The 26,485-nt window shown below is 59.9% G+C and overlaps 4 protein-coding genes across 5 annotated transcripts; 2 read left to right on the top strand and 2 right to left on the bottom strand.

The window, feature by feature from the left end:
* Positions 1–1,453: 1,453 nt before the first annotated feature.
* LOC132249173 (avidin-like) lies at positions 1,454–3,902 on the bottom strand. Its single transcript, XM_059723511.1, has 5 exons — positions 3,515–3,902; positions 3,292–3,405; positions 2,955–3,168; positions 2,378–2,498; positions 1,454–1,950 (listed from the first exon to the last, which is right to left on the bottom strand). The coding sequence occupies exons 1-5, from the start codon at positions 3,587–3,589 to the stop codon at positions 1,917–1,919; spliced, it is 558 nt and encodes a 185-aa protein (XP_059579494.1). The 5' UTR covers positions 3,590–3,902; the 3' UTR covers positions 1,454–1,916.
* Positions 3,903–6,100: 2,198 nt separating this feature from the next.
* On the top strand, positions 6,101–8,047 carry LOC132249198 (avidin-like). Its single transcript, XM_059723565.1, has 3 exons — positions 6,101–6,175; positions 7,071–7,284; positions 7,741–8,047. The coding sequence occupies exons 1-3, from the start codon at positions 6,101–6,103 to the stop codon at positions 7,863–7,865; spliced, it is 414 nt and encodes a 137-aa protein (XP_059579548.1). The 3' UTR covers positions 7,866–8,047.
* Positions 8,048–9,147: 1,100 nt separating this feature from the next.
* Positions 9,148–12,273, top strand: LOC102566814 (avidin). 2 transcript variants are annotated; one of them, XM_059725426.1, is made up of 4 exons: positions 9,148–9,214; positions 10,350–10,557; positions 11,185–11,305; positions 11,949–12,273. In XM_059725426.1, exons 2-4 carry the CDS (start codon positions 10,392–10,394, stop codon positions 11,977–11,979), a joined length of 318 nt encoding a protein of 105 aa, XP_059581409.1. In that variant the 5' UTR covers positions 9,148–9,214; positions 10,350–10,391; the 3' UTR covers positions 11,980–12,273. The 2 variants fall into 2 exon arrangements, with proteins under 2 accessions (XP_059581409.1, XP_059581408.1); XM_059725425.1 differs by lacking the exon at positions 9,148–9,214 and adding an exon at positions 9,280–9,451 and having other exon boundaries at positions 11,949–12,272.
* Positions 12,274–20,387: 8,114 nt separating this feature from the next.
* Positions 20,388–24,936, bottom strand: LOC102566578 (avidin). Its single transcript, XM_059725427.1, has 4 exons — positions 24,826–24,936; positions 22,199–22,406; positions 21,441–21,561; positions 20,388–20,799 (listed from the first exon to the last, which is right to left on the bottom strand). The coding sequence occupies exons 1-4, from the start codon at positions 24,907–24,909 to the stop codon at positions 20,733–20,735; spliced, it is 480 nt and encodes a 159-aa protein (XP_059581410.1). The 5' UTR covers positions 24,910–24,936; the 3' UTR covers positions 20,388–20,732.
* Positions 24,937–26,485: the final 1,549 nt, after the last annotated feature.

The raw sequence follows: 26,485 nt of genomic DNA on the forward strand, positions 1-26,485 counted from the left end.
TATGTGGTATCCCTTCCAATATATCTTCTATATTCATAATAATTTCAAGCTGGCTCCTAGGTGTCTTGATGTTTTTCCTGGTTGTTAATCAGCTTCTTAAGATGTTCCAAACCAGATAACCCCTTGTCACTGAAAAAGATAATTCATTTAAATTGAAACTGTTTATATAACAGGATTTTCCCTGTCAATAATGGCTTGAGACCCCCTTGATTTACACAATTAAAAGAATACTTTGAAGAGGCTGGGCTAAGAGTATAAGAAAGCTGTAAAGCACCACACAGTGTGTTTCAAGAGAGAAATCTCTTTGACACCACCGCTGTTGTTCTCAAGCATCTGGGAGAAACAGATCGCATCTTCCCATCGCCTGCTAAACCTTCAACGATTGTGCTGGGAGCTTTGCCTGTCAACAAAACACCCACGTACCTTGCAACAGGGAGATCCCAGCTCGTGCTCTCTCTTTTTCTTTTTCTCTCTAGGCACAGCTTGCTGAACCTGAATTTTATTAGTTAAGCTTGAGCTAGGTTTCCCCAAAATACTCAATAAAATCAGAGTAATATTGTAATTGTTTTTGTTTGCTTTCCCTTACATGGTTATTACTACTAGTACCATCATAAAGTCCATAGACTTAGCAATGAATAATTTTTATACTCAAACTGGTGGTAACTGGGTGAATTTGTCCTTCTCTACTTTCCCTTCCCCACTCGCTCTGCAGAAACGCTTCTTTTACCTAAGCCAAAGATCCCTGTGAAGCCCAAAAGTACTGTGGGATCCACTCATCAAGAGGCTACCACTACTAGGACAGTTAGGGCAAAACATTGGGACATGCTGAGTTTGAGACATAAGGGGATCAGCTTGTATAGGCTGATTGACCCCATTTGGCTCAGATGTGCCCCAATGACCTGAATGCTGGCCCATGAGGGTGTCAGCTGGACACCCAGCCGGATTCAGAGGGATTCTGTTCACCTGTGTGCTTGTGTTCGACTGCATTTTATTGTTGCTCTTATGAACTGATTCTTGGCATATGAGGGTTTCAGCCTGTCCATACTGATCAACCCGGCCGGGTCAGGCATGTCACATTAATGTGTGTGTGTGTATTTGACTGATTTCATGCCAGGAGGAACCCAGCCCCATTGAAACTGAGTCCTGCAAGATAGCTCCATGGAGGGTGAGGACTTGCAGAAGGGAGCGATACAGCTCCGTATAGAAACACAAGTAACACAAGCAGCGCATTGATAGCATTACAAAGACCCACGTAGAATTACATTGCCAGCCATGCAGTCCCGTCCTGCATCCCTGCACCCTCGGGAACGGGCAGCCAGGCGAATGGGGCCCAGGCCGTAAAGGGGGCAGGAGACAAGGGCGCAGCAGCAGGACCCCTGGGCCCAGCAGAACATGGCAGGCAGGGCACAGATGCATGGTGGGTCAGAAAAGAGACATGAGACAGGTTGGCAGGCTTGTCTTTTATTACTCCCCCTGAACAACAACATGTGCATGTATCTCAGCACCCACCGGGCCCCCAGCAGCACAGAGCAGCTGCTCCCCGGTGCCAGCTGCGGAGATGCAGGAGAGGGGGCAGCAGCTCTGCATGTGCCGGACCAGCTCCCAGCGCTGCCCCGGGCTTCTCCCCACATGCACAGGTTGCTCCTTGTAGTCATGTGGGAAAGGTCTCTGTCAGGTGTGTACAGGATGGTTTCTTGTCTCCTTCCTCTCCAGGCTGCATCTTTCACTTTGGTTTATGGTCCTCATGGTCAAGGCTGGAGCACAGCTGGCAGCCAGGCAACGGAGCTAGTGCAGAGCCCAGGCTGATGGGATGGCATGTGGGGTGGGTCTGCACCCCTAGTACAAGAAAAGATGGAGGGGGCTGGGATACGTGCACGTGAGGGCGGAGGGTGCAGTGCCGGGGTCTGCTGCTTTCCTTATGCAATGCGGGTGAAGACGTTGCAGCCGGTCCTGCGAGGAACACCAGCATCAGGAGGACGGAGCCGGCAGGGGCCGTGCTCTCAGTGCTGCATGGCACGTGCAGGCAGCATCAGCCGTTGCAGGACCGTAGCCCCCAGGGAGGCCTGGTCCCCAGCCCCTGCTGCCTGGCACTGAGGACCGCTGCCTGGGGGAGCTCCTCGCCAACGGCCTGCCTGCCAGGGCGCCAGCACCCCAGCCCAGGGCCATGCACCACGGGGGCAGCGCCCACCACACCACAGCCCCAGACCCACGGGGCCCTCGGCCAGGCGCTCCCCAAGGGGGGCTGGGCAAAGGCACCAGAGAGCAGCAGGACCTGACGCCTCCCCACACAGCTCCAGCCTGCAGGACAGGGCACGGGGATGCCTGGGATGGCCCTTCGCACCCCACAGAGACCCAGAGCCATGCCTGCCCCACTCACCTGGTCGCTTTCCAGTCGTCCTTCTCGGAGCTGACCTCCTCCCTCAGCAGCCACATGGTGCGCAGCGATTCCTCCCCGCTCTTGTCCACGAAGCACTGGCCCACAAAGACGGTGGTCGAGTCTGTGGGCAGTGGGCAGCTGAGCGCTGTGGGCCCCGCCGTGGGCTCTGGCTCCCCATCCACGCTATCCGTGCTGGCCGGGCACGTGGCTGCCAGCTAGCATCTGCCCGGCTGGCACGTCTGCAGGGGCCACTGTTGTCACCCCAGGTGTGCCCGGGCCAAGGGTCGGGCTGTGGCCAGCCCTAGCGATGGGGACGGATCGTGGGGAGGGTGGGAGGCGGGCAGGTGATGCGGGGCCATCCCGGTGCAGCCTGGCTGTTCCCAGGCCTCTCCTGCTGTTCCAGGCCAGGGCAGAGGGCTGGAGCCCGTGCCCCAGGGATGGGCGAGGGGGAAGGGGAGAGGGTCTCCTGCAAGGGCAGCCACTGGCTGAGTGCGGGGGAGAGGGCAGGGGAAGGAGAGAGCAGACGAGGGGCAGGGCTGGGGCTGGAGGCTGCCCACCACGGCTGCCAGGCACGCACCTGAGAAGCTCTTCCAGTTGACGGTGAAGCCGAAGGTGGGCTGCTGCTCCTCACCATGCAGCTGCTGGGACCCACGCAGCAGCGCGGGCCGGATGGGCGCCTGCGTGGCCGACACGGCCGTCGTGTACTCGCCGGAGAAGCTGCCGTCTGCTTCCACGTCAAAGATGTGCACCTGGGAGCCCAGCTCGTTCTGCCACTGCCCGGACAGGACGCACTGCACGGGAGCACACGGGTCAGCACAGGCTGCACACAGCACTCACAGAAGCGGACCCCCTGCCCAACTCCCCAGGGTTGGCGCCCAGCACAATGGGGCAGCGAGAAGGCTGGCACAGCTGACCTTGCAGGGCCTTGTGAGCAGCTTTGGCACCGGGCTTCCTTCTCGCCTGGTGGGCTCATCCTTGGCCGGCTCCTGCCCCTCGCAGAGTTTTTCACCCTCTTGGCAAAGTGACTTCTAAAAGAGCAAAAGAAAACCCAGCTGCTTCCTTGGGTCAGCAGAAGCTGCAAAGGGCAACCCGGACCCCCCAGAGCAAGCACCCGGCCCCAGGCACCGCTACCCCCACCTTCTTCCATGATGCCACTCCCAGCGATGCCAGGCCCAGGGACAGGGCCAGCGGGAGACGAATTTCCCTCATCATTTCTCCAGCGTCTGCAGGTGCTAGATGTGCTGGCTGGTCCTGCTGCAGCAGGGTTGTGGCTCCTTCCTTGCCATTCGCTCACTCGCTCGAGATAGCTGGGTTGTGGGGGAATGAGCAGTCTCTCACGGGTGCTGCGGTGATGCTAAAAATGGTGTGCCCGGTGTCACAGTGAAACTGAAAGGGAAACAAAGTTGTTTCTGCAGTTGTTTATTAGTCATTTCTTGGAATTCCTCTTGTTTCCCAGCCCTGCCGACTGCTTCCAGTCCAAGCTGAAAGCCCTGACTCAGGAATGTTGTCTTAACTCAGGCAAAAGTGAACTCTGGTGTGGAGATGCATAATGGTGCCAGCCTCGATGCTCAGGAAGGCAAGAGTTTGTTCAAACTACTGCCAGCTGCCAGTGTCTCCTCAGGCACCTTCTGTGAGGACCACAACACTGGCAGCGCTGAGGGGGAGCCTCATCACTCCTCGTGCGCGAGGGGCCAGGCTGTGACCACGCTGCCCCAACCTGGGACTGTCCCTGCACCGGCCCCCTTTCCTCGGGTCAGCGTCTCCCTGGGTGCTCTCCGGGAGGACCCATGCCGGGAAGGGGCAGGACCAGCGCTGGTCTTGGCCTTGGTGCAGAGGCAGCAGGTGCCTGCAGCGTACTGAGCGAGGAGCAGGTGAGGGGAGGCAGAAGGGTGGCATGGGGCCCAGGGAGCAGGGGGCACATGTGGGGCTGCCAGCGTGGGGGACAATGCACTGGCTTCGGCGCACGTACTGCAGCGGGGCCAGGGTGAGGGTGGCACCCATGGAAGGTGAAGAGTCCGGGCCCGGGCCAGGCAGGGGAGCAGCCAAGTCTGGGCGGGGTGTTAGCAGCGGGATGCCGGCAGCAGGCAGAGTGCGGGGAAGCTTGGGGTGGGAACCAGCTGCAGCCGCGTCCGTCGTGTTTACAGCCCAGAGAGACAGGTCCTGGATCCTGTCCTCTGGGGAGGGCTGAGCCCTGCCCCTGGCACCCTGCTCTTGCCTGGCCCCACTCCGCACCTGCTCGGTGCGGAGCAGCTCCCCCGGCTCCGCCTGGCCCTGCCTCTGCCTCCGAGCGCCGCCAGGGGCACTGAACCCCATCCTGTCAGCTCCAGCCCAGGTTTCCCATCTGTTGAGATCCGTCTACATTGCTTTCTGTCCTCCAGCGTGTTCACAGCCCTTCCCCATGCCGCGCTGTGCTGTGCCCTACACAAACTTGCTCCAGAAGCTTTCTGTGCCAGCGTCCACACCATCGATACACAGGATGAGCAGCCCCGGGCCCAAGACAGCCCCTGTGGGGCTCTGCTCGAAGCCTCCCGCCATCCTGACATGGACCCAGTCAGGATTACCCTTTGCTGGCAGCCACTGAGCCAGCCGTCTCTCCCCCTTACAGGACCTGCGTCCCACCTACACTTCTCCAGTTCACATATGAGAAGGTCATGTGGGACTCTGTCCAAACCTTTCTGAAGTCCAGGTACACGATGCCCACATCGGGCCCTTGATCCACGGCATGCCTTCTTGGACACAGTAGCTACTGTGTCCCGGGAGATCAAGTTTCTTGGACACCGTTTGTTCTTAGCTGATGTGCTGCAGCAATATGACACAATTTGGGGGGGTTGCAGCACTATGTTAACCAGTTTAAGATCAAAGCAAAGCGAAATGCAGTATTAGTGGCATGTGAACAAATGGGCTGGATTATAAGTTTAGAAACCGCAACCAGCTAGATAGATAGTCAGAGGATGTTGTGTCATGACTGCTGCCATCAGACCAATTTAGTGCACTCCTCTTACTCCAATTTCTCATACGAAATCTCGCCTTCATGAGCATCCAGCCCAGCACCCTTATACATCTCTGCACCGGAGTTCACCTTCACCTGCGTTAAAACGACCACACCTGGGTCAGGGCTTTCACCTAGAACTGGAAGCAGCTGGCAGGGCTAGGAAATACACCGCGACATCTGCTACATGCACAGAAAGGAGAACTGCATGAATGGACCACAAAGCCCTTTGAAAAGGAGGGAGAGTCGTTAGTGCCTGCTGGGTGCAGAGCCATGGGCAGGGACTGTGAACGCCATCACCTCCTCAGCCGCTGCCCCCGGCAGTTGTGTTTAAGTTTGGATGGAGCAGGAAGCAAAGGGGGTGATGCCCCCACGCCGGGTCCTCCTCTGCCTGCGGGCGAAGGGCAGCAGGTGAACAGAGCCGCCGGACGCAGACGCAGACGCAGACGCAGGCCTGTCCCAGCTGACGGCACCACCCTGCTCCTGTCTCCAGACAGTTGCCCTGGCCCTGGCTCGGCCCTGCCCTGCCCTTCTCCCTATCACTGTCACTGTTGACACCAGGCACTCAATATCCAGGATGTGGGCAGCAGCTGGGCAACGCATCAGACACTTCACTTGCAGGAACTGCTCCTTCCCCCGCAGCCCAGCTGTCCCGAGAGAGCGGGAAGGACGGAGCCGCCCTGCTGCTGCAGCAGGACCAGGTGGCACGTCCGACACCTGCAGATGTTGGAGAAATGGTGAGGGAAATCCGCCTCCCGCTGGCCCTGGCCCTGAGCCCGGCATCGCTGGGGGTGGCATCGTGGAGCAAGGTGCGGGTGGTGGTACCCAGGGCCGGGGGCCAGGCGCTTGCCCTGGCGGTTCTGGGTCACCGGGAAACACCTTGTATCTGGGTCCATGAAGGCAGTTTTCCTTAAGCATTCCTGGGGATAACTGTTCTTCTGGCGTGGTTTAGTACCCACTGAGGTGTTAGGGCTTGAAGCCCACTTTATGGAAATAGGAGGCTCCCCCCTAGCTTGCTCGTATGGCTGAGGGCAGGCAAAACTTGGGGGCACCTGAACCCCAAGCCTTCAGCCTTGGGCCTGAGCATAGGATGCCCGCCAAAAGACTTTGGAAGTATCTGAAGGCCCTAGGGGGGTGGAGGATTTTTGCCAGTTGTAGGGTCATTTATGGATCTGGACTGACTCACGGATTTGGACTTGATTTGGCTGGGAACACGAAAGATTTCTTTAAAAATAAAAAATAAAAAAAAAGGTGTGGGTCCCACTTCATGGCTTCTGCTGACCCAGGGAAGCAGCCAGGTTTTCTTCTGCTCTTTTACAAGTCGCTTTGCTAAGGGGGTGGAAACCTCCATGAGGGGCAGGAGCCGGCCAAGGATGCACCCGCCAGGAGAGAAGGGAGCCCAGGGCCAAAGCCTCCAGCAAGGCCCTGCAAGGTCAGCTGTCCCTGCCCTCCTGGGTGCAGCGCCTCGCCGGTCTGGCCTCCCTGCGCTGCCTTGGGCCAGGCACCCGGATATTTCCAGCAGAGCCGTCCCGCAGCCGGTTCCACGGAGCACCCTGCTTCAGGCGGCTCACAGGGGGCACGGGTCCAGCATGGGCACTTGCCCCTGCCTCGTCCTGCTGGACACAGGGCCTGGGGCGGTGGGCAGGGCGGCCTCTCCTACGGGCACCGCTTGTGGCCCGTGCTGACCCGTGTGCTCCCGTGCAGTGCGTCCTGTCCGGGCAGTGGCAGAACGAGCTGGGCTCCCAGGTGCACATCTTTGACGTGGAAGCAGACGGCAGCTTCTCCGGCGAGTACACGACGGCCGTGTCGGCCACGCAGGCGCCCATCCGGCCCGCGCTGCTGCGTGGGTCCCAGCAGCTGCATGGTGAGGGGCAGCAGCCCACCTTCGGCTTCACCGTCAACTGGAAGAGCTTCTCAGGTGCGTGCCTGGCAGCCGTGGTGGGCAGCCTCCAGCCCCAGCCCTGCCCCTCGTCTGCTCTCTCCTTCCCCTGCCCTCTCCCCCGCACTCAGCCAGTGGCTGCCCTTGCAGGAGACCCTCTCCCCTTCCCCCTCGCCCATCCCTGGGGCACGGGCTCCAGCCCTCTGCCCTGGCCTGGAACAGCAGGAGAGGCCTGGGAACAGCCAGGCTGCACCGGGATGGCCCCGCATCACCTGCCCGCCTCCCACCCTCCCCACGATCCGTCCCCATCGCTAGGGCTGGCCACAGCCCGACCCTTGGCCCGGGCACACCTGGGGTGACAACAGTGGCCCCTGCAGACGTGCCGGCCGGGCAGATGCTAGCTGGCAGCCACGTGCCCGGCCAGCACGGATAGCGTGGATGGGGAGCCAGAGCCCACGGCGGGGCCCACAGCGCTCAGCTGCCCACTGCCCACAGACTCGACCACCGTCTTTGTGGGCCAGTGCTTCGTGGACAAGAGCGGGGAGGAATCGCTGCGCACCATGTGGCTGCTGAGGGAGGAGGTCAGCTCCGAGAAGGACGACTGGAAAGCGACCAGGTGAGTGGGGCAGGCATGGCTCTGGGTCTCTGTGGGGCGCGAAGGGCCATCCCGGGCATCCCCGTGCCCTGTCCTGCAGGCTGGAGCTGTGTGGGGAGGCGTCAGGTCCTGCTGCTCTCTGGTGCCTTTGCCCAGCCCCCCTTGGGGAGCGCCTGGCCGAGGGCCCCGTGGGTCTGGGGCTGTGGTGTGGTGGGCGCTGCCCCCGTGGTGCATGGCCCTGGGCTGGGGTGCTGGCGCCCTGGCAGGCAGGCCGTCGGCGAGGAGCTCCCCCAGGCAGCGGTCCTCAGTGCCAGGCAGCAGGGGCTGGGGACCAGGCCTCCCTGGGGGCTACGGTCCTGCAACGGCTGATGCTGCCTGCATCCACTCTCACTGACACTGGGCTTCCCCACAGGACCAACTCCAACTTTTTCACCCGCATCAAGTGAGCAAAAAAGCAGGACCCCAGCACCGCAGCCCCTGCCCCCTGTCCCCACAGTTCCACATGCATGCGACCCAGCCCCGGGGCTCTTCCTCCCATGCACACTCGGCCTGCATTCGTCCTAGGGGTGCAGACCCCCTCCCATGCCATCCCATCAGCCTGGGCTCTGCACTGGCTCCGTGCCTGGCTGCCAGTTGTGCATTCAGCATGGCAAGCACCCGCGCTACCTCGCACTGTGGGCTCGGGCAGTGCACTTGTCCACTCTTTAGCTTGAAGATGCTCGGAGCACCGAGTGGTGCCACTAAGTGCCTGGGCTGTGGCTGTGCTGGAACAGACACGTCTGCACACAAGGCTTGTAGGTAAGTTGTTAATGAGCAGCCTTGACTGTGAGGACCATAAATCAAGGTGAAAGACGCAGGCTGGCAAGGGAAGGAGAGAAGAAACTGTCCTGTGCAGACCTGGCAGAGATCGTTCCCGGATGACCAAAAGAAGCCCCTGTGCATGTGGGGAGAAGCCGGGGGCAGCACTGAGAGCTGGTCCGGCACGCAGAGCGGCTGCCCCCTCTCCTGCGTCTCCCCGGACGGCACCGGGGAGGAGCTGGTCTGTGCTGCTGGGGGCCCCGTGGGCGCTGAGATACATGCACGTGTTGTCATTCAGGGGGAGTAATAAAAGACAAGGCTGCCAACCTGTCTTATGTCTCTTTTCTGACCCACAGCGTGTCTGTGCCCTGCCTGCCATGCTCTGCTGGGCCCAGGGGTCCTGCTGCAAGTGGGGCACAAGTTACAGAGTTTGTCCCTGGCTGGGGATCTCTCCCTATGTGGACATCTTGGACTTGCCCACAGGTCCCTTTCACTTTCTCTTTTGCTGTTTGTCTCCTGGCGGCTGTTTCTGAGAAGCAAGATAATAGCAAGGACAGTCATAAAGTGACAGTAACTGTGAGTGACCCCTCCATGGACTTCCAGTAAGGGGAACTGCCCACGTCACAGATCCCAGCCACACCTGCCTGGCAGGGGCATAAAAGGGGTCTTGCAGGGAGCCCAGGCATAGGTCCCTGCCTGCAGACTCACCAAACCCACAAGCAGCTCCAGCTCCCAGCAGTGATGCAGAGCATTGGCTTCATCCTTGTCCTCGCCCTGGCTGGGGTGACCCTTGGCATCCCTTTAAATGACAAGGTACTCACCAGGCAGGTGCAGCGCTGGTGGCAGCAGGGGTTTCATGCTCCCTCTGCACCATCTCAGCCTGCTCCAGCATCCACCGCCAGCGGATCCTAGGGGTTGGAGCCCAGAGCAGGGGGTGGTGGATCCTGGCAGGGCTGGATTGGGGAGGGGAAGGGGCTGGGACCTGCCCCCCTGCAGGGGCTCTGCTCTAGGGTACCACAGGATCTGTGCCCCAGAGTCCCGGGCTGAGCTGCTGGCTGCCCGGGCAGGGACAGTCACCCCGACGGGCAGGAGCAGCGATGGCTCTGGGGTGCGTGACCTCAACGTGAAGGACTCCCAACAGGTAGGCTAGGATGCCCCATGGCTGTGACCGTGGTGAGGTTGGGGCACCACAGATGAGATCAGGGCACTACAGACATCTTGGGCACAAGCCTAAAGTGTTTCGGCAGCGTGTGGGGCCATGCAACAAGTCTGGGCTGGTGGGATGTGGGACGCAAGAGGCCTGGTGAGATGTGGGATGTGCCAGACCTGGGTCTGCACATGGATGCGCTGCACAAACCAGTGCGCTGGGAGGTTCTCCAGCCCCCCACGCCCTTCCCTACCCATCGTGAGCTGCCTGAGGCTCAGGACCAGCCGGGCAGAGGCTCCATCAGAGCAATGCCCCTAGTCCTTCGCCTGGCCTTTGCCCTCCTCAGCAGCTCCATGTCCCTGGAGACAACTGCACAGATTTCGGGCTGTATGAAATGGGACAGACCCAGGGAACAGAGTACAGCCAGAAGGCGCTTCCCTGCACGGCTCAGGACCCCCGTCCTCTGTCTCCTGGTTTCTGGGTTCGTCCCCAGGGCTGGGGGCTCTGGGGCGATGCCCTCGCTCAGGAGTTGGACCCTCTGCTGACCGCAGCCCTCCTCCGCAGTGCTCCCTGATCGGGCTGTGGAAGAACGACCTGGGCTCGGAAATGAACATCACGGCTGTAAACAACGTTGGGAAAATCTTCGGCACGTACCTCACAAGGGTCTCCAGCACAGACAAGCCGATCGGTGTGTCCCCCCTGAGGGGCAGCCAGCAGATGGGAGACCAGGAGCAGCCGACGTTCGGGTTCACCGTTGCCTGGTCGTTCTCTGGTACGTGGCTCTGCATGCGGTGGGGTGGGGTGGGCTGGGGTGGGGAGGCCGGGGCAGCCCGTGCCAGTGCAAAGGCTGGGGTCCTTCCGCCCGCCCTGGGCAGCACCCAGCTCCTGCCTCTGCTCCCCCTGCCCCCAGGTCACCTCTTTAGGCTCCTCTTCCCCGTCCCAACAGCCTGTCATAGCCACCCCATGCCTGGCACCAGCCCCAGAGGCGCACCCAGCAGTCCCCTCCCTGCCCAGGGCCCTCTCCTGCCCTGCCACTGCCCGGCTCTTGGTGCTGTGCCGTGGAGGCCAGGCTGGCAGGACCCTGCAGTCTCTGGTCCAGTCCAGTCCAGTCCCTGCTGTCACGGGCACCTCGGCAGATCAGCCCTGCTGCCAGCTCACCTGGCTCCAGGGGTCCGTGCCCCGCTGCTCCACCACCCCACAGCCCCTTCCCTGCCCTCCCACTTGCACCCACCCTGGTGCGTGGTGCTCGTGGCTTCCCAAGCAGCTGCGGCCACACATGCCCCGTTGGACCCCAGGAACCCCCTCCTCCCTGCCTGGATCCTCTCCGTCCGGGTCCTGGGACGCTGTGGTCTTGGCTGCAGCAGCATTGGCTCTCGTTCCAACCTCTGCCTGCCCACAGACTCAACCACCGTCTTCGTGGGCCAGTGCTTCGTGGACGACAAAGGGAAGGAGACTCTGCAGACCATGTGGTTGCTGCGGAAGAAGGTCGACTCCAGCCAGGACAACTGGAAAGCGACCCTGTGAGCATCCTGGGAACCATGGCTTGGGGGAAAGGGAGGGTTGGGAAGGGCCCCTGGTCAGAGCAGGCGGACGTGGTGCTGCCGTGGTCCCCTCCTGCCCCTGCCCCTGCCCCTGCCCCTGCCCCTGCCCCTGCCCTGAGCTGTGCGGGCAGGAGCACAAGGAGGGGATGGGGAAGGAGCCTGGCAGAGCCCCTAGGCCGTGGCCCCTCACAATTCTCACAGCCAGGGCCAGGAGCAGCCCCCACACGGCCCAGGGTCCACTGCCGGGGCCAAGCTGCTGCGCTCGGCACTGCTTCAGCAGCACCGTGTCTGCTTCGCCGGGCCCTGGGGGTGGGAGGCACGAGGCAGGGGAGCTACCCCTCGCCAGGGCAGCCCCTCCATGGTGCAGCTTCCTTCTGCTGCATTCCTGGCACCAGCAGCTGCTCCCTATGCAGCCGCAGGTGTCCCGCCTGCCCCACGGCATAGGCCTAGTGCGGGCACCTGGGCTCCCTGCTGAGCCACGGCACACGGGCACCTGCAGCAGGTCGGATACGGACAAGGGCAGGGCTGGGCAGCTGCCCCGCGGCTGTGCTGGGAGCTGGCAGGGCTGGTGTGTGGCTCCCATGGGAAATTGCAGCAGCTCTGTGCCTTTCCTTCCCCACAGGGTCGGCACCAACCTCTTCACCCGGGTTTAGCCGTAAGGAGTGGGAGCATCTTGCGGGCTCCAACTGCGCCTCCTCACTTCGTGCCTATGGCAGGGCATCAGTTGGACCCGGCTCCCCAGTCTCGCCTCTGCACCCCGGCTCCACGCACCCCTCCCCTGCCCTGCCCTGCCCGCTCCCACTCTCACTGCACGTGGAGACAGCGATTGGTGCCACCAGGCTCTGCCCACCTCCGGTGCTTTCAGCCCACAGCCCAGCCGGGCATCCACCTGTGTGACCACTCGGCCCTGGGTGCCAAATAAACCTTTTCCACTGAAAAACCTGCCTGCTTGTGTGCCTGTGAGTCCCCGTGCTGCTCACACTCCGCTGCTTACTCTCCGGGGTGGCGGCGTGCCCACTTCACACGCGGTTGGAGTCACTTGTAAATTCACTCCAGATGTCAGACATATTTGCAGCAGTGAGTGCTGTGCATTAGCAGAACAAGCTCCCCAGGATCCAAGAACCAGTCGCTTTCGATAAGAGGTTTGTGGACCCGCAGACTATGCTCTAGGCAGACACGAAGTCCAGGGCTTGGTAGGACTGGGGAACCGGGTCCAACTGATGCCCTGCCTGGGGGACGGGATCGAGAACCTGTCCCTCCGGACCAAAAACACTACGGACACAGCCGCAGCTCATTCCCTGCCAGAGCTTCCCCGCTCTCCGCCTGTTGTCAGCACCCCTCCCTTGCCGCTCCGTTCAGACCGCGGCTGTTCCCCTGCCTGGGCCAGGCCCGGGCTCTTGGCCTCCCGTGGGCACGATCCCTTTCCTGGCCCCGCTGCGGTACACGTGCCGTAGTCGGTGCATTCTCCCTCGCGCAGCCAGCCCCGCATGTGGGACTGCAACAGGGACATGGGGCTCCCAGTACAAACCAGGACGAGACTCACTGAAGCAGCCCTGGACAGGTGGCGAGGTAAGAGATGCTAGCCAGAGAGCAGGAGGCAGGGGGAGGAAGGAGCTGCTGAGCGCTGGAGGCCAGGGGTGCCAATGGGCAGAGCCAGGTAAGGGCTTGCTCGGGGAGGCAGCAGAGAAAGGGAAAGGAAAGCGAGGGTGCACAGTGGTGGGCAAAGTCCTGGGAGGAACTGAGGCCTCCCACAAGGAGGGGGAGAGACAGTGGGCTAGGAAGCCCGGGAGCGAGGGGCAGTGCAGTGAGGACCCAGGGGTGGGTTACCGGGGCGGGCTTCATCTGCCCTAGGAAACCGGCTGTAGGACTTAACACGGGGTTGTAGGAGTTAAAGACTCGACACGGGGTTGTAGGAGTTAAAGACTCGACACGGGGTTGTACGAGTTAAAGACGTGTACCTTTTTTTCCTTCTGCGCCCCGAGGTGTGCGTGTGTGGCATTAATGTGGGAGCTGGGTTTTCGGTTTGTTTTCTCATTGGAGGACCAGAAAGGGACTAGCAGGGGAAGCTTGGGGGGCCCAGTCGTGCTGGAGAGGCACGGAGAGGCTCAAGCCTGCCGTGCTGGGCCCAAGCTGAAAAATAGCCAGAGGCAGGAACCAGGGCCAGGAGCCCCGCGCCCAGCTCAGAAACCCACAGGAAGGGAGAGGGGAAATCTGTCTCCTTTCTTAGAAATCATAGAAAATGAGGGCTGGAAGGGAGCTCGGGAGGTCACATCCAGTCCAACCCCTGCTCGAAGCAGGACCAGCCCCAACTACATTATTTCAGCCAAGGCTTTGTCTATCTGGGTTTTCAAAACCTCCAAGGATGGAGAGTCCACCACCTCTCTGGGTAACTTGTTGCCGTGCTTCACCACCCTCCTCGTGAGAGAGTTTTTCCTAATATCCAGCCTCAACGTCCCTTGCTGCAGCTGGAGCCCATTGCTCCTTGTCCTGCCATCTGCCCCCACCGAGATCAGTCCAGCTCCATCCTTTTTTGATCCCCCTTCAGGGAGCTGAAGGCTGCTATCGAATCCCTCCTTGGTTTTCTCTTCGGCAGACCAAACAAGCCCAGTTCATAGGTTTCATAGGTTTCATAGGCATTAGGGCTGGAAGGGACCTCGGAAGATCATCGAGTCCAGCCCCCCGCCCAAAGGGCAGGATGTCAGCTGGGGTCATAGGATCCCAGCAAGATAAGCATCCAGTTTCATTTTGAAGGTGTTCAATGCAGGCGCTTGAACCACCTCCGGTGGCAGGCTGTTCCAGACCTTGGGGGCTCGGACAGTAAAGAAATTCTTCCTTATGTCGAGCCTGAAACGATCTTGTAGTAGTTTGTGACCATTCGACCTTGTCATCCCTTGGGGAGCTCTGGTGAACAAACGTTCCCCCAGATACTGGTGCTCACCCCTGATAAACTTGTAGGTGGCCATCAGATCACCCCTGAGCCTGCGCTTTTCCAGGCTAAAGAGCCCCAGGGCTCTCAGCCTGTCATCGTAGGGTCTGCTTCCCTGACCCCTGATCATGCGCGTGGCTCTTCTCTGCACTCTCTCAAGCTTCTCCACATCCTTTTTGAATTGTGGAGCCCAAAACTGGACGCAGTACTCCAGCTGTGGCCTCACTAAGCCCGAGTACAGGGGGAGAATGACGTCCCGGGATTTGCTGGAGAAGCATCTGTGGATGCAAGCCAGCGTTTTGGTCGCTTTACTAGCCGCAGCATCGCATTGCAGGCTCATGTTCATCTTGTGGTCAACGATGACCCCCAAGTCTCTTTCTTCCATAGTGCTAACCAACATAGCACTGCCGAGCCTATAAGGATGCTGCGGGTTTTTCTTCCCAAGGTGGAGAACCTTGCATTTATCAGCATTGAACACCATCAGATTCTCGTCCGCCCACTTGCTGAGCCTGTCCAGGTCAGCCTGGATCACCCGCCTGTCTTCTGGCGTGGATGCTTTGCCCCAAAGTTTGGTGTCATCGGCGAACTTGGCCAGTCCGCTTCTGACTCCAGTGTCCACATCGTTAATGAAGATGTTGAACAGTATGGGTCCAAGGACAGAGCCCTGGGGGACCCCACTGGTCACAGGACACCACGATGAGTGACTTCCATCAATTACTACCCTCTGGGTCCGACCACGGAGACAATTTTCCAGCCAGTGGATCGTGGGGGACCCAAGGCGACAATTGGCCAGTTTCTCCAAGAGACGATCATGGGACACCAGATCGAAGGCTTTTTTGAAGTCAAGATATATGACATCAATCTCATGTCCCTTGTCCAGGTGATAGGTCACCTGGTCGTAGAAGGAAATGAGATTGGTCAAGCAAGTCCTACCCGCAACAAACCCGTGCTGGCTATCCCTTAAGATGTTGGCGTCGGCCAGTCCATTAAGGATGGCCTCTTTAATAAACTTTTCTAAGATCTTCCCCAGGATAGAAGTCAGGCTGATGGGCCTATAGTTAGCCGGATCCACTTTCCTCCCTTTCTTGAAGATAGGCACCACGTTGGCCTTCTTCCAGTCTTCGGGCACTACTCCAGAGCGCCAAGAGTTTTCAAAGATCCGCGCTAGAGGCTGGGCTATGATGCTCGCCAGCTCCTTGAGTACTCTGGGGTGAAGATTGTCAGGGCCGGCTGACTTGAAGGTATCCAGCTTCTCAAGATGTTCCTTCACAAAGTCAGCATTAATGGAGGGCAGGGGATCACCCTCACCCGGACTTCCCGGCCCTGTAGCGGGCACGGGCGTCCCATGGGGCTCATGAAAGACCGACGCAAAGTACCTATTTAATAGGTTGGCTTTTTCCTGGGCGTCAGTTGTCAGTTGCCCCATCTGGTTCAGCAGGGGTCCAACGTTGCCCCTGCTTTTCCTCCGGCTTCCCACATATCTGAAAAAGGACTTTTTATTGTCCTTGATGCTCAAAGCTAGCTGGAGTTCAGTTGCAGCCTTGGCTTTCCTGGTCAGCTCCCTACAGGACCGGACCAGTGCAGAATAATCCTCCTTGGAGGTGACTCCCATCCTCCATCCTTTGTAGGCCTTTCTTTTTAGCCTCAGGAGGTCTGCTAGGTCCCTGGAGAGCCAGGGGGGCTGCTGTGCCCTCTTGCTGCCTTTCCTCCGAGATGGAACAGACTTAGTTTGTGCATTGAGGATCACTCCCTTGAGGAGCAACCACTCTTCTTGAACTCCCCTCTCCCTGTGGTCACAGTCCCTTAGGGCCTCACTGACAAGCCTCCTGAGCTTGTCAAAGTCGGCTTTCCTGAAGTCAAGGACTTGCGTGTTGCTGACTGACTTGCCAGCTTTTCGGCGGATGGTGAAGGTGATCAGCTCGTGGTCGCTGTCACCCAGCTTCCCATCGATCACTAGGTCACCGACTAGGTCCTCCCCAGTAGCCAGCACCAGGTCGAGCAGCGCTTTGCCTCTCGTTGGCCCATAGACTTCTTGAGTCAGGTAGAGGTCATCCATGCATGAGAGGAAGCTCTGCGACCACTCAGATTTTGCTGAGCGATCCTCCCACGAGATGTCCGGGTAATTGAAGTCACCCATGACAACCATGGTCCTGGAGCAAGCTGCCTCAGCCAGTTCCTGGGCGAACTCCTGGTCTAGCTCAGGACTTTGGGTGGGAGGTCTGTAACAGACTCCCACCATTGTGTCCCCTGTGCCGTGTTCCCCACGGATTTTAACCCAGAGGGTCTCCAGCCGTCCACCCTGGTCGCCAATATCGGCTTGCAGGGACACGTAGCTTTCCTTAACATAGAGAGCTACACCCCCGCCCCTTTTCTCTACACGATCCCTCCTGTACAGGGTATAGCCATCTATCCCCGTGGTCCAGTCATGGGTGGAGTCCCACCAGGTCTCCGTGATCCCTATGACATCATAATTGTTTGCACTGAGCAGGAGGATGAGCTCCTCCTGCTTATTCCCCAAGCTCCTGGCATTTGTGTACAGGCAGGCAAGTGCCCCCCGGGGGGCTCCTTCCTTGCCCACAGATTTTACCAGGGCTGGGGCTGGGGCGGGCTCCCTTGAGTGCCGTGATCCGCTGGCTTTGCAAGGATTGCTCAGCGGGCCAGCAGTGGCGGTAGTCTCCCCGTTCCCTTAGCTTCTCCTCGCAAGTCCTGCCCCCAGCCCCACAACCATTTTCATTGCCCCCCGCTACAATCTCTACAATGTGTTCACATCCTTTCTTCTGTGGAGGGCACAAAACTGGACCCAGGACTCCAGATGTGGCCTCACCTGTGCTGAACAGAGGGGAAGGATCACTGCCCTGGACCTGCTGCCAATGCTCCTACCGATGCAGCCCAGGAGGCCGTTACCCTTGAGGATCTGCTCCATGATTTTTCCAGAGACTGAGGTGAGGCTGACTGGTCTGCAGTTTTCTGGATCCTTTTTTTTCCCTTTTGGACAGCAAAGAAATGTTTCATGTCCAGCCTAAAACGGTCTTGGAGGAGTTTACGACCATCGGTCCTCGTTATCACTTGGGGCGCTCTGGTGAACAGATGTTCCCCCAGACCCTGATGTACTTATAAGCAGCCACCGGGTCCCCTCCGAGCCTGCGCTTTTCCAGGCTGAAGAGTCCCGTGGCTCTCAGCCTCTCATCATAAGGTCTGCTCTCCTGCCCTCTGATCATGTGCATGGCTCCTCTGGACTTTCTCAAACTTCTCCACGTCCTCCTCGAATTGTGGAGCCCAGAACTGGACGCAGTACTCCAGCTGCAGCCTCACCAAGGCTGAGTACAGCGGGAGGATGACATCCTGGGATTTACTTGAGAAGCATCTGTGGATGCAAGCCAGCGTTTTGTTTGCTTTACTAGCTGCGACATCGCATTGGTGGCTCATGTTCATCTTGTGGTCAGTCATGACCCCCAAGTCTCTTTCAGCCGCGGTGCTAGCGAGCATAGCACTGCCGAGCCTATAAGCCTGCTGCAGTTTTTTTCCCTGAAGTGGAGTACCTTGCATTTTTCAGTACTGAATGTCATCAGGTTGTATCTGCCCACTTACTAAGCTTATCCAAGTCAGCCTGGATCACTAGCCCATCCTCAGGTGTGGACGCTAAAGGCTGCCAGCCAAAGGTTTTGGAAACATCTGAAGCCCCAGGTGCGGGTGGGGGATGTTTGCCAGTAGTAGGGCCACTTATGGTTCTGGACTATTGGATTTGGAATTAGTTTTGGCTAATGTGGCCTTGGATACAAATTATAAATTAATTAATTAATTAATTAAATTTTAAAAAACCCTCTCCCTCTCCCAGGATGCTAAAGCGAGTAAGCTGCTAGAAACTTATCTAGATATCTAGCTTACTGTAATATAGAAGTGTTTTCAAACAGCTGCTATGTTGGCACAGTTTGCTCTGGGTTATTCTTTGATATTTCTCTAACCTGTACCCTTCCCCAAGCCTTACCCTCTTTAACCAATAAAGCTTTGTGGTACATGCATGAAAGGGTTTGGGCACACCTTTTTATTCCCTTGGGTCAGCAGACTAAAGGAAGCTACTTTTTGTGCTTCAGGCTAAAAGAAGCACCCCAAGTTCTCACAGTGGGTCAAGCACCCTCAAGGTCTACCAGGCCTGTGTACCCCGAGGGACACAGGGCCCGCACAACGTCCAGACCCTGGGTGGTGGCAGCAGTCACCCCGGGCTTGTGGGTGTGCTCCAGGAAGGGGGTCGGCCAGACGCGAGGTGCCCGGGGGGGGCACTTGGAGCTGGGTAGGTGGGTGGGCGCAGTGAGGTGGGTGGCTCTGAGTCGGGGCGCCCCCTCCTGGTCTGCTACATCTTGCATCCAGGTGTCAGTTCCTAGCCCCATACAGCAAGGGCTCCCAGCCCGCAGGCTGCTGCCCGGTGCCAGACTGCAGAGGGCTGGTTGCCGGCCCACACGACGGTTGGCTGCCAGACCAGAAGTGACCCCAGGCTGGCAGATTGGCAAACTGCGGACTGGAAGTGACCGGCATACTGCAGACCGCCAGCCGACCTGCATTATGCCAGTCACTGCTGGTCTGCGGTTTGCTGGTCCTCAGCATAAAGTTTGGGAACCCCTGCCAGTCGGGGTGTGTGGGCACATGTGCACAGGGGTAGTCTGTGATGTCACAGCGGGGACAATAGCCATGCAGGCACGGCCGGGAAACACGCAGCAGACTGTGCAGCGGCTTGGCAGACACGTCCAAGTCCCCAACCGGACACAATGCCCAGCAGGACCTGGGTGGGGAGGGGCTCCAGTGACCCCTGCAACTTCCCTCTCAGGACTCAGCATCCCTCTCCCGTGTCCGCCCTGCCAGCCTGCAGTGCCTGCAGCACGGGGATGAAACCCTCTAAGAAACCCAAAGACCTTGCAGAGGCTGCAGGCCCTGCTGCAGAAGGGCAGGAACGGTGGGGCTGCCCCACATGAGGGCAGGAGCAGTGCTGGAGGATCCCCAGCATGAAAGGGGAAGGCAGTGATGGCTTGTAGGTGGGCATCTGGGGGCAGGGTCTGCTCTGGGTGGGCTGGGCATAGTCTGAGGGTGGCATCTGTGGGCAGGGGTGGACCCTGGGCAGAGGTGTCTGCAGTGGGGGCAGCTGAGGGAGAACAAGGCAATGGCAGGGGCAGGCTCACGGGTGCAGACACTGCACTGGGAGAGGGTGCGTGCAATGGGCAGAGCTAAGTGCAGGAGGGACCTGGGCGCGTCTTTGGGCTGCTCCATGCCGGTCGGACCAGGGACTATTTGATGTCCTGGTCGCAGCGGGAACTGCTTCAGATCTTAGGGCCGTCGATGGTCAGCCGGCCAGCGGTCGAAAACGGCGTCCGGTGCTACTGCGCTGCTCCGGACAGGTATTGTCAGTCGTCCGTTGAAGAAAAAAAAATCAGGGGCCGCCACTTACGTTGGGGCACCTGGGCGCCAGAGGATTATCAACTAATTACGTGGGACAACAAAAGAGAAAACAGGGTGTGCACATGAAGGTCATAGGGCCAAAACGAGTGCTCCCCCAGGGGACACCGAGCAGAGCACCCCAGGCAGCGCTCACCGGCTCACAAACTGCGGGAGCTCGCCGGCGGCTGCTGCCCAGTGGTGCTCTGCCCGGACACGGGCGCAGAGGACACCGAGGAAAAACGCCCCGAGGTCTCCGGGAGCCTTCCCGGCCAGAGCCTCCCGCCTGGATAGCCAGATGACGAGCTTGGCCAGAGCCAGGAGGAGGTTGACCAGGAGGTCCCGGGCCTTGGTGGGGCGACGGATGGGGAGTGCATAAATCAAAAGGTGCGGGGAGTATTGCAGCCAGAACTCGAGCAGCAGGGAGAGCAACGAGGTGAGGGCTGAACCTGCCCTGGTTTGTTTGGTGCCTCTTGGCTGGACGCTCCCCAGCGCTGAGCGCCCTGCTGCAGGGAGAGCTGGCACGTGTGCGGACATGGGTGCAGTCCCCCAGCTGTGTGCAGGGAGGCCTCCAGGAAGGGGGCTGGGAATGAGCTGGGGCCATGCCCCTTGTGTCCGTGGCCACAGACCCGAGTCCTCATCAGTCCTGATCCCTGGGTGCCGCAGGCCTTAGTCCCACCCGGCTCCCTTGCACCCACGCATGAGGCTGGGACGTTTCATGTTCAGCAAGGTTTATTTGGTGCCCTGGTGACTCCTGCCTGAGAGGAGCCTCCGGGCAAGGGCGCTGGAGGGGGGAACTGCTGGGCCCACGCAGGGGCTTGGGGAGGGAGGCCGTGTCCCTGCACCCACAGCTTGGGCTGGGCTGGTCTCTGCAGCTGTGCACTGGGGAAGGAGTGTGGCCCCGGGGAGGGCCCTGAGGAGGATTTGGAGAGCCACAGGATGATACTGCCAGCTGCAGCACGACACCAAAGGCTGATGGGCCCCAAAACGTGCCATGTGGGGCCTGGGGCCCTGCAGCTGGGATAGCTCCTGGCACAGCTGCGGGGACTGGGTATGGGATTACAAGACCCTGCCCGCCCTTCCACGACTTTTGTATTCGCTCCTGGTGAAAACGTTGGTGCCGACCCTGCAGGGAAACAAAGAGCCCCTGTGACGTCTCCAGCAGGGCTGCGTGCCCGGAGCTGCCCGGTGCAGGGAGACGCTGCACTGCCGGCCCCTCTCCCTCCATGCCAGGTCTCGGCAGGGCCTAGGCAGAGCCTGGCAGCAGCAGCTCCGCACCCACGCCCCGCGGGTGCCCTGTGCTGGTGGCAGCGTGCAGCAGCCCTTGTCCCCGTGCAACTGGGAGCTCGCAGGTCGGGCTCAGGCAGTGACCTTGGGGCCGGCAGCAGGGTAGCTGTGGGCACCCCAGGTCAGAGCTGCCCCAGCGAGGGGTAGCCCTTGCCCTGTGCCCCCCACCCCTGGGGCCTGGAGGAGCAGACATGGAGCTGTTGAAGCGGCTCTGAGATCAGAGGCCTGGCTCCAGCAGCACATCCCGGGTCGAGCAGGAGCTGCTCCTGGCCCTGGCTGCGAGAGTTGTGAGGGGCCACGGCCCAGGGGCTCTGCCAGGCTCCTTCCCCATCCCCTCCTTGTGCTCCTGCCCACACAGCTCAGGGCAGGGGCAGGGGCAGGGGCAGGAGGGGACCACGGCAGCACCACGTCCGCCTGCTCTGGCCGGGGGCCCTTCCCAACCCTCCCTTTCCCCCAAGCCATGGTTCCCAGGATGCTCACAGGGTCGCTTTCCAGTTGTCCTGGCTGGAGTCGACCTTCTTCCGCAGCAGCCACATGGTCTGCAGAGTCTCCTTCCCTTTGTCGTCCACGAAGCACTGGCCCACGAAGACGGTGGTCAAGTCTGTGGGCAGGCAGAGGTTGGAACGAGAGCCAATGCTGCTGCAGCCAAGACCGCAGCATCCCAGGACCCGGACGGAGAGGATCCAGGCAGGGAGGAGGGGGTTCCTGGGGTCCGACAGGGCATGTGTGGCTGCAGTTGCTCGGGATGCCACGAGCACCACACACCAGGGTGGGTGCAAGTGGGAAGGCAGCGAAGGGGCTGTGGGGTAGGGGAGCAGTGGGGCACAGACCCCTGGAGCCGGGTGAGCTGGCAGCAGGGTTGACCTGCCGAGGTGCCCATGACAGCAGGGACTGGACTGGACTGGACTGGACTGGACCAGAGACTGCAGGGTCCTGCCAGCCTGGCCTCCATGGCACAGCACCAAGAGCTGGGCAGTGGCAGGGCAGGAGAGGGCCCTGGGCAGGGAGGGGACTGCTGGGTGCGCCTCTGGGGCTGGTGCCAGGCATGGGGTGGCTATGACAGGCTGTTGGGATGGGGAAGAGGAGCCTAAAGAGGCGACCTGGGGGCAGGGGGAGCAGAGGCAGGAGCTGGGTGCTGCCCAGGGCGGGCGGAAGGACCCCAGCCTTTGCACTGGCACGGGCTGCCCCGGCCTCCCCACCCCAGCCCACCCCACCCCACTGCACACGGAGCCATGTACCAGAGAACGACCAGGCAACGGTGAACCCAAACGTCGGCTGCTCCTGGTCTCCCATCTGCTGGCTGCCATGCAGGGGGGACACACTGATCGGCTTGTCTGTGCTGGAGACGCTTGTGAGGTACGTGCCGAAGAAGTTCCCAGTACTGCTCACAGCCATGACATCCATTTCTGAGCCCAGGTCGTTCCGCCACTGCCCGATCAGGGAGCACTGCAGAGGAGGGCTGCGGTCAGCAGAGGAGGCGCTGCCGGGCTGACCCCAGCCGAGGGCCGCCAGCGCTAGAGACCAACCAGAACCCTGCCGGGAAGCTGACGCTGATCCCGCCAAGCAGATTTTGAGGGGTTGGGGAGAAGACGGAATCTCGCTTTCTGGTTCCTGCCCCCAGCGCAGGGCGCTGTCAGGACCCTCTGCCCCTCTGGAAAGCTTCTCTCCACAGTGACTTTGTCAGAAGAGAAAACTTTGGTCTGAGTGGAGCCGGCACTGGTCCCCAGGGTGGCCATGATGCCCCTGGCAGCTGCTCAGCCCTTTCCTGCTCTGCCCTGTTAGTTCGCTCTGCCCTATACTCGCCTGCCACGACTGGGTGATAGTGTGTAAAAGAAGGGCCTCACCTGACATAGGGACTCAACCTTCCCGGTCTCAGCCCCCTTTTTCTGTTGCTGGTGCCTGCAGCCCAGCCCCACTGTGCCAGACCTGGCTTCTGGGTCCCAGCCCCGTCCCTGCCCCGCTCCAGGCTCTGCTCCCTCCCTCTGCCTTGAGCCTGTCCCCAGCAGGGCCCAAGGGCGACTACATGCCCCTGGGGCACTAATGGGACCTCCAAGAAATGGCCCCTCACAGTCCCTTCCACAACCTCCAGTATAATGTAAGATGCAGTGAGCAACTGCGAAGCACAAACCCTCCCTTCCGGGCCAACAAACAGCAACAAAAGGAAAACAACATGCCACTGCTTTACAAACAGGAAAATTAACACCCCCCAACCCCCCATCAGAGTAGGTAAGCAAACACCCAGGGCAGCCCCTTGGTACCAGCACAGCTCCCAGCTCCGACTATATCCCCTGTGAGCTGTCAGGGTGAAGCTGGTAGCTTGCTGGTGGTCCTCCCAGCCGGGAGCTGTGTCCCCTGGATCGCCCAGGGCCAGCCTCCCTGCTCCGGATCAGGGCCGGTGTTTATGTGGCTCCCTAGTCCCATCTGCCCTGGTATCCTGCCTCCCAGGGCTGCCAAAGGTGGTTTCTGCTTTGGCTGCTGGGGCAGCTTCAGGGAGGCTCCTTGCTGCCAGGACCTGTGGGGTTTCTATGCAAGCCCCTGGCCTCTGATGCTGCTATTGCTGCTGGGCCTGTGGAGTTTGCTTGAGTCTTTTCCCCACCTAAGTCTGCACCTGGGGCTTGCCTGGCCAGCCGTCCCGAAGTTTACTTCCCCTTCTCAGGAGAGGAGGCTGACGGTGGCTGCGGCAGTAGAAGGGACAAGGGCTTGTAGCCTGTGAGCAACGGGGCTCAGTGCTCATGCCCTCGAGCTGGCAGGGCCCCTGGAGCAGCCCCTCTTTCATTCCCGGTGTGGGTCTGTCCTGAGCGTGTTGTGCAGGGGGCCAGGGCAATAGGGCAGGGTGCTGTTGCCTCCTGTGCCTCTTGGCATGTGCCCAGATGCAGAAGTGGGGATGGAGGTAGGTTGCAATCCCATTACCGTGCTGTGCGGTGTCAATCGGCACGTGCGTGTGCTGCACATACCCGGCAGTGGTGCCTGCTGGCGCGGCAGCTGTGTGACTATGCACGCACATGCACTGCTGTGAGTCCCAGAGTAATCAGAAGGATGTTTCAGTCTCCATAGCCAGGCACTCAGAGCATCCTTCCAGCAGGCAGGAGGCCAGTGTTCATGGCCCTCCCTTGTCCAGAGCCAGTTTCAACCTCTGTCTCTAATTTCCCAGCCTCTTGCTTTCACTGTGCTGCAAGTCTTTCACACCCTGCCCCTTTCCAGCCCTCCCTTTGAAGCTGATGGACAATTCCTTGCACTTAACAGTCACTGGATTCAATGTGGTATTAGAAGTGCACGAAGGAAGTTTCTGCCCCTTGGAAGGGTCCTGCCCTGACATCTACCCCGCCCATTGTGGGTGTCTGCAGAGTGTGGGTACCTAGTTGCATGCCTGCCCAGCCAGTGCCTAGCCTCCTGAGCATCCACACTGTGTGGATACTAGAGCATCACAGATTGCAAACTGTGCAGCTGAGTGAGTGTCCCTCTCTTGGATGCACAAAGGGAGCAGGATTCCCCTGAGAGCTCAGTGTCATCACAGAGACCTGCCCCCCGCCCCCCAGCCATCCCATGGGTGTTCCCAGTGCCTCACAGCTGTGCACACACACACACACACACACATGCTTCACACTGAGGTCACACACCCTGGAGCCGTCACTGCTCCTGCTCCTCAGGAAGACAGTGTCCCTGCCCGGGCAGTCAGCAGCTCAGCGCAGGTCTCGGAGATCCCGCCGTGCCCTCGAGTGGACCCCTGCAGAGGGGCAGGCCCCAGCCCCTTCCTCTCCCCGCTCACAGCCCTGCCAGGTCCTATCGCCCCCTGCCAGGACCCCCTAATGCTGCAGCAGCTGAGAACCTCCCTCTGCCCCCCACGCTGCACCTGCCTGGTGAGTACCTTTTTACTTAAAGCGGGGCTAAGGGTTGCCCCAGCCAGTGCGAGGACCAGGATGAAGCCGATGCTCCGCATCATCATCATCATGGCTGGGAGCAGGAGCTGCCTGAGGGCAGGTGAGTCTCTGCTAGGAGGGACCTGTGCCCAGGCTCCCTGCCAAACCCTTTTATACCTTCCCCCTGCCCCCCACCTCAGGCAGATGGTGCTGTGCCCTCTGTGGTTTTTACCTGCTGGAAGTTTGCAGCAATGACCACATGCTCCGAGTGTGGTTTTCTTTGCTAATATTTTATTTCTTAAAAAACAACCCAAAACCCGAGTTTCCGGGCTGGAAAGAGGAAGTGTCAGGGGCCCAGAGCCGGGACAGAATTGTCTATATATGGGGAGGGTGCAGGGCCTGGACAGGGCGATCCCTGGGCAGGACTGCAGGCCTCCAGTGGGGCTGAGCCGCAGCTCTCTGCTCATCGGATTCACCGTGCCAGGGCAGGCCAAGGGTCCAGGCTGCTCCCCGCTCACCATCGCCTCCAGCTGCCTGAGCCGTGCACCCTCTGCTCGGTGCTTTTCCTCCTGGCCTCATGCATCACCCCGCTGAGCTGGCCAGCTGGCTGGCACTGCTGGGTGGCTGCCACCTGGGCCTGTACAGTGCACTGTGGTGGGATTTTGCCCCAAGCATCTGGGTAATAAGCCCAAGTAAGTGGAAACTCTCATTGGTGCATAGTGTTTTGAAATGAGTGGCCTTGCTGACACCTGGGGCGGTGAGTCACAGGGCTGAAATGCCAAGGCCACTGGTTACACCCCGGGCAGGAAGGACAGAGACACCGTTACCTGCCAGAGGGACTGACAGCTGATCCGTGCGCACGGACAGGGTGCTAACGGGCAGAGCTCTGGAGGCCAGGCCGGTCGGTGGGAGTCTGCTAACAGCCACCAAAGAAACCAGTGAGCAGGAAGCTCCAAAGCGCCCATCTAACATGCGGGAAGAAAAAGTGTGTTGCTATGAAGACCTCCGTCTGAGGGACAAATGCTGATGTCTCCAGTAGCAAGTAGTGAGACTTATCTGGAGCTCTTCTGAGCCTTGTTATGACAGATAAAAATGAGCTGATCCCTGGGCTGTGACCTGCTGGAATCAAGGGACCAGGATGCTGCAAAGAATGGGAGGGTGCAGGTATCTTTGGATGAGATCACTGATGAACATCTCTTGTCGAATGGCCCCATAGCAACGGAGGCTGTGCTAGCCTAGATTTAGTCCTGGCAAGTAACAAGGTCCTTCCAGAGGGCATCATGTTGGAAAAGGACCTTGGGTCACAGGCTGATACGCTTGATGTCAAAGCGTGGACAAGGAGAGGTCTGCAGCCTTCGGAAGAGCTGCATGGAGAGCCTGAGGTGGGAGTCCAGGCCCCTCTGTGCAGCTCTCTCGCGGCATAAGTGCCGTTTTTGGTACTTGCACACAGGTAGTGATTCTATTACCCCGGCCGTGAGGATGCCCAAGTGTGCAGGCATAGCCTGTCCATGCACAGGAGGCTACGTGCCAGCCAGGAATACACACGTCCACCTACTGTGGCCTATAAGTCACAACAACCCAGCCAGCAAGAAATCCTTGACTAGTGGGAAGAGGGGAAGGGGCCTCCAGTCTTTCAGCCCCACCACAGAGTGGCTGTGGCACCAGTGC

Source organism: Alligator mississippiensis, chromosome 3 (genome assembly GCF_030867095.1).
Source record: "Alligator mississippiensis isolate rAllMis1 chromosome 3, rAllMis1, whole genome shotgun sequence".
Classification (NCBI taxonomy): domain Eukaryota; kingdom Metazoa; phylum Chordata; order Crocodylia; family Alligatoridae; genus Alligator; species Alligator mississippiensis.